The sequence below is a fragment of the Leuresthes tenuis genome, unplaced genomic scaffold, assembly GCF_036924035.1.
Source record: "Leuresthes tenuis unplaced genomic scaffold, fLeuTen1.0.hap1 SCAF_10, whole genome shotgun sequence".
NCBI classification, from domain to species: domain Eukaryota; kingdom Metazoa; phylum Chordata; class Actinopteri; order Atheriniformes; family Atherinopsidae; genus Leuresthes; species Leuresthes tenuis.
In genome coordinates, this window is record NW_027325364.1 from 28,889,405 (window position 1) to 28,903,348 (window position 13,944).

Below are 13,944 nucleotides of genomic sequence, written 5' to 3' on the forward strand. Positions count from 1 at the left end.
ATATGGGGTCTCACACACACACACACACACAACACGCACGCCCACACTAATGCGTGGACGTAGGCTCACACACAAACACTCTGGCCGGCAGCTGTCTAGGCAGGCAGGCAGGCAGCAGGCAGGCAGGCAGGCAGGCAGCAGGCTCGATCAGATAAATATGAGGCTTGTAATGTGACCACAGAGACAAAGCTGATGGGATCAATAAAGAACGGCGCTGCAGGTCATCGGAAGAACACAGTGAGAGGATAAATATGGACTGGCTCATTGGAAAACAGACCAGCGAGACTGATGGGTACACAGAACTATATCTTCTCTTGTGTGTTCTCTCATCCATCTGACACAGATCACACAGACTGATTTCTCACTTTGCTGTGCTCTTCCTCTTGCTAAAATATCAACTCTTTATTATTAGGCCTCTGTTAATTCCATTAGGATACAAGTTTTTGGTTACTCAGATTAAATGAGTTACTAGCACTTGCTAGTAAGGAGTTTCATTATTATGGAAGTTTGCAGCAGCAGCAGCACATTTCTGAATGACAAACTTCTGCAAGCTTCAGTTTTCTATAATGTATTTTGTACAATTATCAGTTTATTCCAAAAATGTCTTTGGTAATCATATTTACCTGAGTCGTGGGAAATTCTTCCTATTTTCATTACAATGGGGTGGGGGAAAAACTCCAGCAATAATGAAAATGATCATCAGTTGCAGTGGTGAGCCTTGAACACTCGGTTTATGAGATGGGACATGTAAAAATGAGAAATATCACACCTCTCATATGTACCAAATTTAGCTTTGTTGCTGTATCTCGGTCAAAAACAGACACCATTCAATTAACACATTCAATTTCACACAGCGATGTAAAGCTAAATATGTGACGTACTTGCAATAAGCGGAGATCGGGTGTGTGAGTGTCTGGTGTGGTTTTCTCAGCAGCGACTTCTCACTGTTTAGCTTAAAGTGACAGTAACTCCTAAAACAGGGGAGAGTGGATAAACTGGCAGTTTTGATGGTGCACAGATTCAAGAGAGATGCAAAACAGTCATGCGGTGGTCTCACTGTGTGTCTGATTTGATTACCCTGAGTATAAGGGCTGTATATTTCTGCATTGGAAGTATTTAGCAACAGTGCTGGTAAATGTTGGTTTGAATTATTTGTTAATCTGCTCTCATGTTGTGTTTCGGAACCAAAATGTCCGTTATGGTGTAAAAAGTTATTTGTTGGAATAAAAAGCCATGAATATTTGAATATTTTTTTAACAAAGAAAAACATGCTTGAATTGCAATTTACACTAAAAGTTATATATCTGTTCTGTCAATACATTATATTTGTATCTAGCTTGTAACTTTCTTTGGTTTATTTTGACATTGTTAGTTATTTTTCCAACACTGTCCCAGATATACAGAAAAGATGATGCTACTATCATGCATTTGTATATCCTGGGGAAAAAAACAGTATTTGGATAAAACCAATGTTGGTTATGTCAAAATTTGGTGCACTTCCTCTAACATTAGCCATAATCAATTCAGCATTGATGTCTTGTTGAAAACTGGTTTGTGTGTAGTCTGAATCTCTAAGGCCTCTTTACTGTGACTGTTCCACCAAAGGCAGTTAAAGCATATACATGTCACAAAATTGATCTGTTGCTTTTTGCATTTGTTCAGTGATTTTAAAATGGGATGATATTAATGAGTTTTAAGTTTTTTTTTAAGAATTTTTATTTTTCCATGTTTAAAGTTTTTTTTTCATCAGTACCATTATGATTGTTGCATTATTGTTTTTATTAAATCATTATTTATAAAATTCTGAGTATTGGTAATGTCATGCACATATTTGTGGCATCATCACTGTCACTTTTTGTGTCGTTTAGATTTCCTCATTTATTTATGTTCTGTATGCACTGAGCTGTGCACACCTTTTTATTTTTTTATGTTTTAGGATCAAAGAAGAACCAAAGCCTCAGCCGGCACAGTAAGTAAACTGCATTACCCAGAGTGCTCTAGGCTTTGACACTTCTTCCTGGCAGTCAGCGCTGTGTGCTTCATGTGGCTTTCTCCTCTTTTTCTGGGGGTTAAATGAATTAAATGACATTAATGTCAAGGAAAACCCACTGTGACCCTCTGTGACCACTTGATGACAGCACAGTAGCAGCCATCAAGTTTTCAGTTGTTATTTCTACATCTCTCAGTGAATTAATATAAACGACAATAGTAAATTTAGTCAACGGGAAACAGCTGACTTCCATGACATTAATGACAATGGCTTAGCCTTTATACCAGCTTTTTTTACCCCCTATTTTTCTTTAAATTGCCAGGCTCCTAAACCCTTCCCTTTTCCTGGTTTCTAACTGGCTGCCCATCTTCATCTTGTCTGTCATCTGCACTCCTGTTGGCTTGTGCAGCCTTGTGCAGTTTGACTCCAAATAAGTATTTGTTGCACCTGTCCTGCTCTACTGAACTATAGCTTAATTTTGATTCCGTCTACCTGTAGGGCTACCTAGACTGACACCCTGATGCCTACTGCACCAACAAGCTGGAATTAGTGATACTTCTTTTACCCTCAGCTGAGCATTTAATGAAGCTCTCATTTCCACTGGCTGCAGTGCTTTCCAGCTTTTACTGTTCCTCTGTCTTCTTTAAGTCCGTCAGTCTCATCTTTCTGTCTTCTTATATCTTCCTCACTGTATTTCTGACACTGTCTCTCCTTGTCAGTGTTCCAGTAATTGCAGCTCTGCCCATAACTTGCCCCTCTCCTTTCTCTGCTCTGGTTGTAGTGAATGCTCCTGTCATTTTTTCACTCCTTGAAACTGACCCGCTTTCCAAATAGCATCTTAAGGACAAATTGTTCCCCTCCCATGATGACTCATTAAGATGTTTCAGTCAAACTTTGCTTGTTTAAACAGGTGGTTTCCCTTTAGTGGGATTACTGAGCTGGTAAATAACGTTCTTCAGCCCCAGCAAAAGTCCCAAAATGACAAGGAGCCAGAGCCAGACACGTAAGTAATAGTGCAGACCCATTCTGATCTCCTCCTAGTAGGAACGAATATTTTGTGATGACCCAAGTAACTGCGTGCACAGCATGATCAACCCTAGTTGATATAACAGTATATTACTGTTACACAATTTCTAAGTGCGTTAGTTCAAGCATATAATACATTTTTGTGGAAGTTGTATACAACAATAGGTTTTAATTTCATGAAAGAAATTATTAAAGTTTTTGGGATTGAAAAAGTAGCATTTCTGTTTGTTAAACTTAGAAGAATATCGAGAAGATTGTCATATGTGTGTGTATTCTCAATCCCTGCATTACGTTGAATTCTGCTAAAACAGTTTGTTTGTGGCATAAAACATTGGACAAAAAAGAAATCATTACTTGTTATGCTTTACTGTGTAGAGCTTGCAGTCTTGTAATTGTGCGAGTCTAAAATATGTCTACCATCGCAGTAGACTGGCCACAGTGGTTACCAGAGTCACACCTTATAGAACAATGTGGCCAGCTTAGCCTAACTAAACTAACTAATGCAACATGGTCAGAGATAAGAAGGCAGAAACATTTAACTTTAAGATCAATACAGTCACAGATGCAAATGATAACTCTGACTACATCCCTGCTCCCTTATGTGCTCCAGTTAGCCGTTGTTTTCACTGAAGTGGACGTATTTTAAGTGAAACTGATTCCACCTGTGCTGTTTCAATTCATGCTGTGGAAAACAGTAGCTGTGTGGCATTCTACTGGTTTTGTGCATAGCTGGGGCTAGAACTGGGCCATCGTTAATAGTAGTTAGTTACACTTGTGCTGTGCCTGTTGAGGTTGGCAAAAAATGTGTGCCATAAGATGGTCTTTGAAGGCAGGTAAAGACAGAGACTTAGAAGACATAAGCAAGAGTAAATAGAATTTAGCAATATTTTTATTTATTTTTTTTATTTTTCCCTTGTCCTGTTCAGCATTATGGCAGCAGTATTGTAGTCTGAATACCTTTAATGCCAAACAGATTTGCTTTGCCAAGGGAAGTTTTATAAAAGTAAAGCTCCCCTTGATGCCCATTTATTTATTTCTGTTGACAATATATGACATGTAATAGAACTGAACCGGACCTGGGGACAAGGAAAGAAGAAGAGGAAAGAAGAGGAAACAGAACAAAAATAGAAACAAAAACCAGACAACCAGCTGCTACACCTGTAAAAAACAAAACAGACAACAATCCATGGCCTCTGAGGGGAATCCAGCCTTAGCGCCACCAGGAGCACCTGAAAGCAGACAAGCAGAGAAAAAACAAACACACAAACAAACAAAAACAAGCACAAGAAGCGGCAATCGCATACAACACAGCTGTGGATATAGATGACCTGAGACGACATGATAATACATCAACTGCTTAGCGACCATGCTACTGGACTAATGAATGTGTGTGTGTGTGTGTTTGTGTGTGTGAGAACATGCATCACCCATGGCACAGGACCTACATGATAACCGTGCTTAGTTATGAGTGTATAAGCGTACAGGGCCACAATCCACAGCTCCCCCAAACAATCAGAAGCAGGCAGAGAGGGCCACAAGACCCAGGCCAACAGCAGCCCCCACAGAGCACTGAACCCAGGAAGCCCACCGCAGGGGCAACCACGCATCCACCCAGAAGACTGCAGAGGAAGCCCCTGGACAGAGCCCCCATAAGCATAGGGCAGAGGCCCTCCGGGAGCCAGGGGCAACAGCCCACCGACCCCGCCAGGCCCCAGCCGCCCAGACACGGGCCGTGCACTGGACCCGGGCCCCAGGAGCCCGAGCGCCCCCAGGAGCCCGAGCGCCCCCAGGAGCCCGAGCGCCCCCAGGAGCCCGAGCGCCCCCAAACCCCCTGGCAGAGGCAACACCCAATACCCAGGAGGGCCAAGCGCCCCAGACAGCCACACAGTGGGTCAGCGCCTGCCCCAGCACCCCTGGCCAAGTGCCCTGGGAGTCAAGACGTGCCCGCAGGTGGGTGAAGTTGCGAGCAGCGGGGAGAGGCAACGCCACCCCCCCCATCGGTAGAAGCACAGGCAGGCCAGGCGACAGCAAGTCCCAGATCCAGGCCCAATCATTACCACACACACTTTCACGTCCCATACATCCACACATCCACACGTCCTCCCTCCCTCGACTCCGCTGGGGTATAGTGCAGCGGGCACACCAGGGGGCCAGCAGCCCCCCAGCCACCACAGACCCCGAACCAGCAGAACAATTAACAATTAGTTAATCCTCTGTATTGGTGATAGTTTTTTTAGCAATATAATGTTTATATTCATCATGAATACATAGCCTCTACTAGTATTACTTCATATCATTGTGTACTAAAATTCTTCTTCCTAAAAACAATGTAAAATATTGAACAGTGTGCCATTCTTTGGAGCATAAGCTTCTTTAACCTCTTTTGAGTTAGCTGTAAAGTTGAATAAATACTATGCATTTTATTAGCCAGCTAAAAGAGGCTAGCAACAAAGTTATGAACTGGAGAGGTTAGTTTAGAAACAGGTAAATAAATCTTAAAAATTGTGGTGAATTAACAGAATAGGAAATGGATATTGGGCTGATAATTTTGCCAAATTTAATTATTTGGCCAAGAAAAAAAAGAAAAGAAAAAGAAATAAAAGCAACTGTAAGTGCTTAACAGTGCTGTTCTATCTACTGTGTCTGAAAATAGGCTTTTTTCCCCTAACATGTTAAGAGGACACCTTGAAGAATATGAAAGAGTTGTTACTCGGTGCATATGTGTCTATAAACATATAACAGAGCAACCTAACTTACTTTTCATATTTAGGGGAATCATTTTTGTGGAAAAAAACAACTCTCTTTCAATTGTAAGATTTTACATATCGGGACAAAAATCATGTGGTCTTTACGAAGTCCCAAATTTAGGGAAATACAACCTCAGATAAACAACAACACTTGGCATATGAAAGCTTATTTTTATTATATTTATTTTTTGACGAAAGTAAAAGTAAAAGTTCAGAGACAGAGTGTTAAAAACTAAGTACATCCACGATACTATAGCTTGTAGAACCACCTTTAGCAGCAATAACTTGTGACGTTATCAGTCTCTCACATTGCTGTGAAAGGAATTTTGGCCCACTCTTTGCAGCGTTGCCTCAGTTCATTGAGGTTTGCAGGCATTTATTAGAGCACAGCTCTCTGAATTCCACCACAGCTTCTTAACTGAGTTGAAGTCTGGATTTTGACTGGGCCATCAAGAGACCTTGATTCTTCTCTTTTTCAGCTTTGAAAAAAAAGAAGCTTTAGAATATTTTGCTGTACAGAGGAGTTAACAACTTAATGACTGTGTTAATGACTTCAAGATGCCCAGGCCATGTGAATGCAAAACAGCCCCAAATCATCAGCCATACACTATGGTGCTTGCCAGTTTGTATGAGGTGTTTGTATTGACATGTTCTCACCAAAATGGAGCTGTGTAATTTGCCAACACATCTCCATTTTAGTCTCATCATGTGGTTTGTTCAAATGCCCATTTTCAAACCTAAGCAATGCTAACATGTTCGTTTTAAAGAGAAAAAGCTTTGTCCTGGCAACACTTGCAAACAAGCCATTTTTGTTTAGTCTAATAAGTCTAATAAAAATTCGGAGTATTTTACAGTTTGATGGGACAGCCGCCCCTGGGAAGATTATCAACTGTTTTGAATGTTTTAATGCTTATAAAAAATCTTTCTCACTGTAGAATGACGGACTCCCAAGTTGTTTGGAAATGGCCCTATAACTCTTCCCAGACTGATGTGCCGCAACAGTTGCATCTCTAAGATTATACCTGCTGTCTTTCCCACTTGGCTCTGTGTTATCACACACCTGAATGCTTCAAACTAGCAAACTGAGAAAAACTCTTCTTTAACGGAGGTGGCCTCTGCTTCTGCATCTGATTAGCAGCACTCTGTCTGAAGATGATTTTGCTAGTTTCAGGAAAAGCAACACATGAGTTTAACATTTTTAAACCAGTTTTAATTATCCAAACCATATTGTGATTGCTGTCTCTTGACTTAATCCGACCAATAATGTGATGTGAAAATGCTTGAAAATTTGGTTTAAATAATATTTTGTTTCTGAGGGAGGAACCTCATCTGGATCCTATCCCAGCAGCCACTGAACACCCTGAACGAATCACCATTCCATTGTAGGGCTTAATATGGATAATTACACATATATTCACATATTCTTCTCCCTGTTTCCCACCTAATTACAGAGAATCTCACGTCTCTTCTGCAGTTGAATTAATACTGTATATCAAAATGCCAGAGTATATGATGGCACAAGAGCAGTGATGATGGAACATAATGTTTTTGGAGTTCTCATACTTTTGCGGCAATATATAAAATGCACTTCATGTTACATTTCCAAATTGATTTTCAACAAATATTTAAAAAAAATATGCACAGCATTGGAGTTTAACAAACTCTGATATACTTGGGTTTGATTTTAAAGAGTTTATTTGCCAATATCACTGATGATTTGATCAAATTCATTCTTAGTTCAATTTTTCATTGAGGAAGGAATTCATTAAGGAATTCACTTCAGATCATTTGCAGGACAAGAAGAATCCAGTGGCTTGTAGAATCTTGGAGTTCACCTTTGCATTTGAATCTGTCATATGTCCAAGAGAGGGGCTCAGGTTTCTGGCTATGTGTAGCTGCTGGCGAAGAGGTAAGAGAGCTCCGATGCGCTAGCATGGAATTGGACAATGAGCAGCGTATGATTACTCATCAGCAGTGTCACCTACATTTGACCGTGTTTAACACAATAAGAAACCCTTTTGGACTGGGTACAGTGTACCAGCTGCCTGCTGCCACGAGAATATACTTTTATACTTAATGTTTATTCTTTTTTTCCTAATGCTTTTAATAATTCCCCACACGTGTCTCTATGTTTATTGATAGCTGTTCAGTCTGCAGTTAAGAATTAATAAATTTGATGCAGACTGAATTTAAACCTGTAACCTTTTTAAGAGTGAAGAGTTATCTTTGCAAAAGGTGGCCCGTCACAGAGGGAGGGAGAGGTAGTCATAGATAATATTTCTATCAGCTTTTTTTCCCCCCAGTGACTCTGTCAGCAGACCTTAGTCCATACAGTGGTCCAGGATCAAGTGCATGTCTCTGTAAATGTAATGGAATGTAAGAGGGGATAAAGTGAAAATAAAACAAGGCTGTTTGTAGTTCTATGTCCTTGATCCCGGGTGACAGTTGCTTCAACCCTAGTATCATGTTCTTCATCAGTTTGTTATCAAGTACTCTGTCAGTAAATGCGATTTGGTACGAATCTCTTAATGCTACATACTAGCCTAATCTCTGTTTGGTAAACACACAGAGGCTGTGACATAATTACCCTTTTAATCCTTCCATGGATACAACTTCAAACATGTCAGTGGTACATTATCCAATGTTCTGATGCCAGACTCAGACACACACACATACTGTACACACTGAGTCTTCAGGTGGTGTTTGGCCATTACATTTGGGTTCTAAATATCTGGTTGTGGGCAAAGGACACGTTTATCTCAAATGCAGAGCTGTATGTGGTAAAAGGATAGCTCTGCTCAATAATTCACAAGAGCTAATGAATGTTGCAGGGGATATGTGGGGCGAAACCAATTCTAATCGCCATATTATGAAGTCAGCCCAGTGTTTAGTTTCCAAGGAGACGCTCAATTGACATTTGTCATACAAAATGCATGTGAAGAGTCCATGTTTGGTTTTTTTTGCAATCTCTCTGGACTTCTTGGTAGTTAAGTGACTACTGTATAAGATCAGGTGTACTGTATCACTAGGAGGCCATCTATAGTTCACAAACAGTAGCTCAATAAAGAAGACACTGACAAATGTTTACTGTAAGGTGGGCTCTACCACTCATGACTGCGAATGATTACCTGTAGTTAAAACACCAAAGTAATAATCGTGTGTATTGGTGATAGTTTTATCTAACAGTATGTCTCAAGGGTGCTCTCCGTCTCACCTTACAGCTGTCCTGATATAGAAACACAGGTGCAAATGATTCATTAAACACCGGGGAACCTGAGAAAGTGGAATTAAGTGATGTTCTTAAACTTGCAAAGCAAATTTGATACCCACCCCCCCTGTGTTTTAAGAGGTGTGGTATCAAAGGAGGAGCTCAGCTTTGAAGCCTCTGAGGTCACGGTGTCTGCTTTTCTTTTTAAAATCTAACTCACTGCACACATCTGAGGTTATATCACTTAGACAGCTTAGGGCATAGGCTTAATGTGGAGGTGTGTTTTTTAAAAAAGTCTGAAGCCATGGTTTAGACATTAAGGATAATTCTCTTGCTGAAAAACTGTTTTGCATGATACCATAAATGCCTATTTGTCTGCCTGTTGCACTTTAACAGAGAAAAAAATGACATGCAATGTATCCTTAATGTCAAAGCTGATTACACAGCAACCATATATCATTTTCACTGAAACAGTGTCATCTGAGAAATCAGCTTCTAAATTAAGTTTTAAAATCTGTGTGTGCTTGTGTGTTCATTCATGTTGTATTAATGTCTATATATGAATAGATGACTTTCACACAAATGTCCCTTTCAAATGTCTGCACTTCATTTTCCTAACCTCCATTTTTCCTGTTGACTTGCAGGAAGTTACACCAGCAGTTTGAATCATATAAGGACCAGGTTAAGAAGATGGGGGAGGAGACTAAGCAGGTTCAGGACCAGAAGAGTGAAGCCCCAACCTGTGGGATATGCCACAAAACCAAGTTTGCTGATGGCTGTGGTCACCTCTGTTCATATTGCCAAACGAAATTCTGTGCTAGGTGCGGAGGACGAGTTTCTCTGCGGTCAAATAAGGTAACGCTAGCTTTCATGCCTATTACTCACTATTTATAAAAAGAACCCCCTCTCACACACTTGCTGACACACAAAAGCGTACATAAAAATGTCTCCCTAGTCTATGTAATTCAAGGTGGTAAAACCGTGAAGTGAAATTATAATCAGACATTTCAGCCAACGGTATTTGTATCGGAAACAAATGTTTCTCAGATTATTAACACGCAGGCTGGTTTGAGTCTCTCTTCTTGCTCTTATTCTAATTAAAGTTTTCTCTGTTGTGCTGATTTATAGCTGTGGAGTTCTTCCTTATGTGTTATAACTTACAGTTGCCCTTTTTCACCACTTGAGGGCACTGTTTCTTCTTTGTTTTTCTAATAAAGGAAGGAGATGCTGCTTTTGTGTAATGTTGCACTCTGGTGCCTAACTAACCTCTGTCAAATCCTCTTCACAGACTAAGTGTGACAGTTGCTACCAGGAGCTGTTAATGCCACTCACAATCTGTTTTTCCCTGTCTTTCCTACTCCCCCCTCCCAATCTGTCTCCCTCTTTCTTTCTCTCTGCTGCATTCCTGGTCTCATGGAATTGCAACAGGAGGACAAAGTGGTTAGCAAAACCTTTTTTGTGTTTCTTAGGACTGTGTCTAAACACAAACATCGCCCGTAAAATTTTGTGACATGCATAAGTGCACATCCAGCAGCCAAGAATGACATGAACCAACCAAGAAAATGTTGTCTCATCTGTGAGTCTATCGTGTGAGGCTGAAAAACATACTGAATAAACATTAAGTAGATCAAAACAAATGAATACATGAGTAAAAATAGCTGTTTTTAAAAGGAAAAAGGGCTTTGCTATAGTACCTTCCAAACAGGAATACAACTGACTGTGTTAAAGGATGGATTCACGGATTTCACACATTCCCTTCTTGTTTTAAATGTCTGAGAGAACTTCTCAGACATTTAAAACAATTGTACAGTATCTTCCCACGACACTTGTGGGAGACTGAATGTGCCTGATCATGTATCTGGCAGAAACATAAATCTTTGCTTCAATGTGAAAGTGTGGACACTATCCAACTGAATCGTGAAAATGAAAGCATCTAGATGTTGTGTAGCTTTTTTTTTCTTTTAATTCATCGTTTATCATTACTCCCAAATGTTCAATCTGCATTTAAGTGCAGCACTGAAATAACTGAGCAGCCCTTTATGAAGAAACTAATAAATGATAAGATTAAATCCAACCTGACTTTAAGTGTATATGTGTGGTACTTGTATAGCTTTAAAAAAAAACATTTTTGAGTAGGCTGTTGTCTGACAATGATCAACATGGCATCTCATACCCACAGTAAGTGATCTCACGTCAATGCTACTGTATAGGCTTACATGTGATTCAGCGTAGAACGTAGACCAAACTTGAAAAGGCTTGACGACTGATTGCAGTGTTGGAACCCCTTAATGAAAATCTATAATTCTGCCAACAACAAATTAAATGTTACATCATAGAGACGGCTAAATGAACGCATAACACGAGCTGTATTATTGTCAATGTTCAAGTCTTACACATTATAGTTAGCTTATTGACTGCTAATAACTGTTTTGAATAGTTCCTGTTTGACAGTTGTAACAGTAACAGCCTATATGCTATGCAGGTCAGCACATACCATTAAGGTTGACTGAAACTTCAGAGGAACAGAAACACAGGATCAGAGCTCTGTCCTGTTGGTCCCCTCAGTGCCAAGACCCCATTTGTACTGGTTTCTATTGTTCCCCGATAGTTAATAGCAGGCAGATCGGTTACTATGTTGTACAGATGGTGCCGAGTAGTAACGGTGGTAACAGGCTGGAAATGGACAAGTGCCTCTGGTTCAATACAAGGTATTCACCTGGTGATGCCCTGCCTCCTGGCACAAGGTCACTTCTCCATGCAGGCCATGCACACTACTGATCAAAAATGAACTGAATTATTCCTTAAAACTGATTGTGTAACGTAATTCATAGTCAAGGAGATTCGGCTGCAAATCTGAAAGGTATATACAGGAGCGACCATTTGATCCCATTACAGAGGAATATTTGTCTCTTTCAGGTCACTTTGTCACTATTTCAGTGCTTGGTAATACACTCATATTATAAATATACATATATTCTTTAAATATGTCCTTTAAGATGTGTTGTGTGCAGGAAATTTGCTTCTACACTGGCCTACACCAAGGGAACAGTGTAAGCATTTACGGCAGATTACAGAAGCTCAGGTGATGGGGTCAGTCAGAGGTTTGGAGAGTCAGCATAGAAACGAGCTGCTGAGATGAAAAGGGTTTTATGGTGTAAGAAATAGGATATGTTGCTTTGTGAAAACTGCACATTAAATACCAGTGCAGGCAACCAGACAATGAATCATTTGGGAGATAGATTTGTGATACAGTGTACATATGAGCCACCAGAACAATTGTGAAAGAAATTTCTGTTTCATGTAACCATGCTTGTAGTTGCAGATAGACAGAGGCATTGTTTACTGTGCAATGAACAAAGAGACACATTTTTGTGTGACCAACCATCTTGTCTAAAAGCTTGTGTGTCAGTGAAAGAGGTGGTGGTGGTGAAATCTGCTCTTTTTCCATCCGTCTACTCTTTCCCTCTCTCACATATGGTGACAGCAGTGGTGAGAGAGATCTTGTTCTGTGAAACGCCATTGAATATTTACAAGTCTCTGTGTCTGGAGCAGCCAGCAGATCTATGGTACACTGGTATATGATACACTGTAGAGTGACTGAGAGTTAAACAGCTAGTAAAGACTTTAAATTTGGCAAGACTGAGGGTTCTGCACAATCATTTTCCTCAGTTGTCTATCACAGTGTAGCAAAATTGGTAATTGCACGCTCAGTAATATAAAAAAAAAAGATAAATATATCTGGACTGACATCAATCACAGCTTGATGACTACCCCTGGTAACCTTGTCTGTAGAGGTCCTATTTGCTGAAAAAAGAGGGGTGAACATTTTAAATGCCTTTGATATAGATAAAGTGTGTGCCAGTGGAGTGAAGTCTTCAGAATCCCTGCTTGCAGTGGAACTCCCCATGATGTCTTCTGAAGTGGCTTCAAAAAGGCCTGAGGTATCAACAGTCTCTGGGGAGGAAGTCATTTGTGATTAAAGCAACTCTGGAAGATATTACATGTGCTCTATGGCCCCTCAGTATTTCAGCTATAATGTAGAAGAGTGACAGACTACTGTATTTCGTTAGGTCGTCTTTCAATTTAATCCTTTCTTTTTTAGTGAATAACATGCTGTTTATGCAGATAGATGTGTCTCCGACAGCTTCAAAGACTAATTAGTAGTCTACCATTAGAAGCAATCACATGGACATATTGTTGAAAGCCTCTGCATAATGTAATTCACCTTTTTAGTTGTTGCTTTTGACAATTGAAAAAAATATTAGAACAAGCATGTTTTGCAACTTACAATGTCTTGTAAGTTTAATTAGATTTCCTCAGCCGTGTATAACAGCAATGGTAGTGAAGCTGCTGTTTTCATCTTGTATGTGAGTGTGTGTTATTATTACTTTTGTTGGTTTCAATCAGTATATCTGTTTTCAACTAGAGTTAGGAGATAGGGTAGCCAGAAGGCACAGCTCGTGAACCACACTCTATATGCGTTCTATATGTGTTCTAACTCCCAAAGGTATGAAAACACATATTTCTTGAAATATAAGTAATCAACGAGGCCGTTGTTGTAACAGTTGGTGATCCCATAGCATGATAATCTCTGATTTAAATGGATCGTTTTGCAGAAAGACAAACAACACTCACACTTCTGTATAAAGACAGAGCTGGGGCTGCATCCTTAGCTGTGCTTTAGAGGACAAAATGCTAAATAAATAATAAAGATGGTTATTTGTTTAACTGGGTAAAAAAAGAAAACCTTACAGATTACAATGTGGAACTTCTGGCAGTATCACCCACGCTTTTGTAAGTAATGTGTCTTTACTTTAACTTTATCACCCACACAGTGTGACAGGCGTTTACAAGACAGGAGAGGTAAAGGAAAACGATGTCATTTCGTTGACCCTTTCAAGCTAAATTCGTTACAAATAAACGTTTCAGGTAATTTTAAGTGTCAATAAGACAGCTGTTTCAACATAGCCGGA

General features: G+C 39.9%; 1 protein-coding gene across 23 annotated transcripts in view; it reads left to right on the top strand.

Annotated features, from left to right (window-relative positions):
- The window catches only part of rims2a (regulating synaptic membrane exocytosis 2a), a 131,778-nt gene that overhangs the window by 15,518 nt on the left and 102,316 nt on the right, over positions 1–13,944 (top strand). For 15 of the 23 annotated variants that reach the window (XM_072394851.1, XM_072394852.1, XM_072394854.1 and 12 more), the window contains exons 2-5: positions 1,937–1,969; positions 2,901–2,993; positions 9,616–9,826; positions 10,400–10,411. In XM_072394851.1, the coding sequence (XP_072250952.1) occupies positions 1,937–1,969; positions 2,901–2,993; positions 9,616–9,826; positions 10,400–10,411 (349 nt within the window). The remainder of the gene's footprint in view (positions 1–1,936; positions 1,970–2,900; positions 2,994–9,615; positions 9,827–10,399; positions 10,412–13,944) is intronic. The other 8 variants (XM_072394855.1, XM_072394870.1, XM_072394857.1 and 5 more) reach the window with 2 other exon arrangements.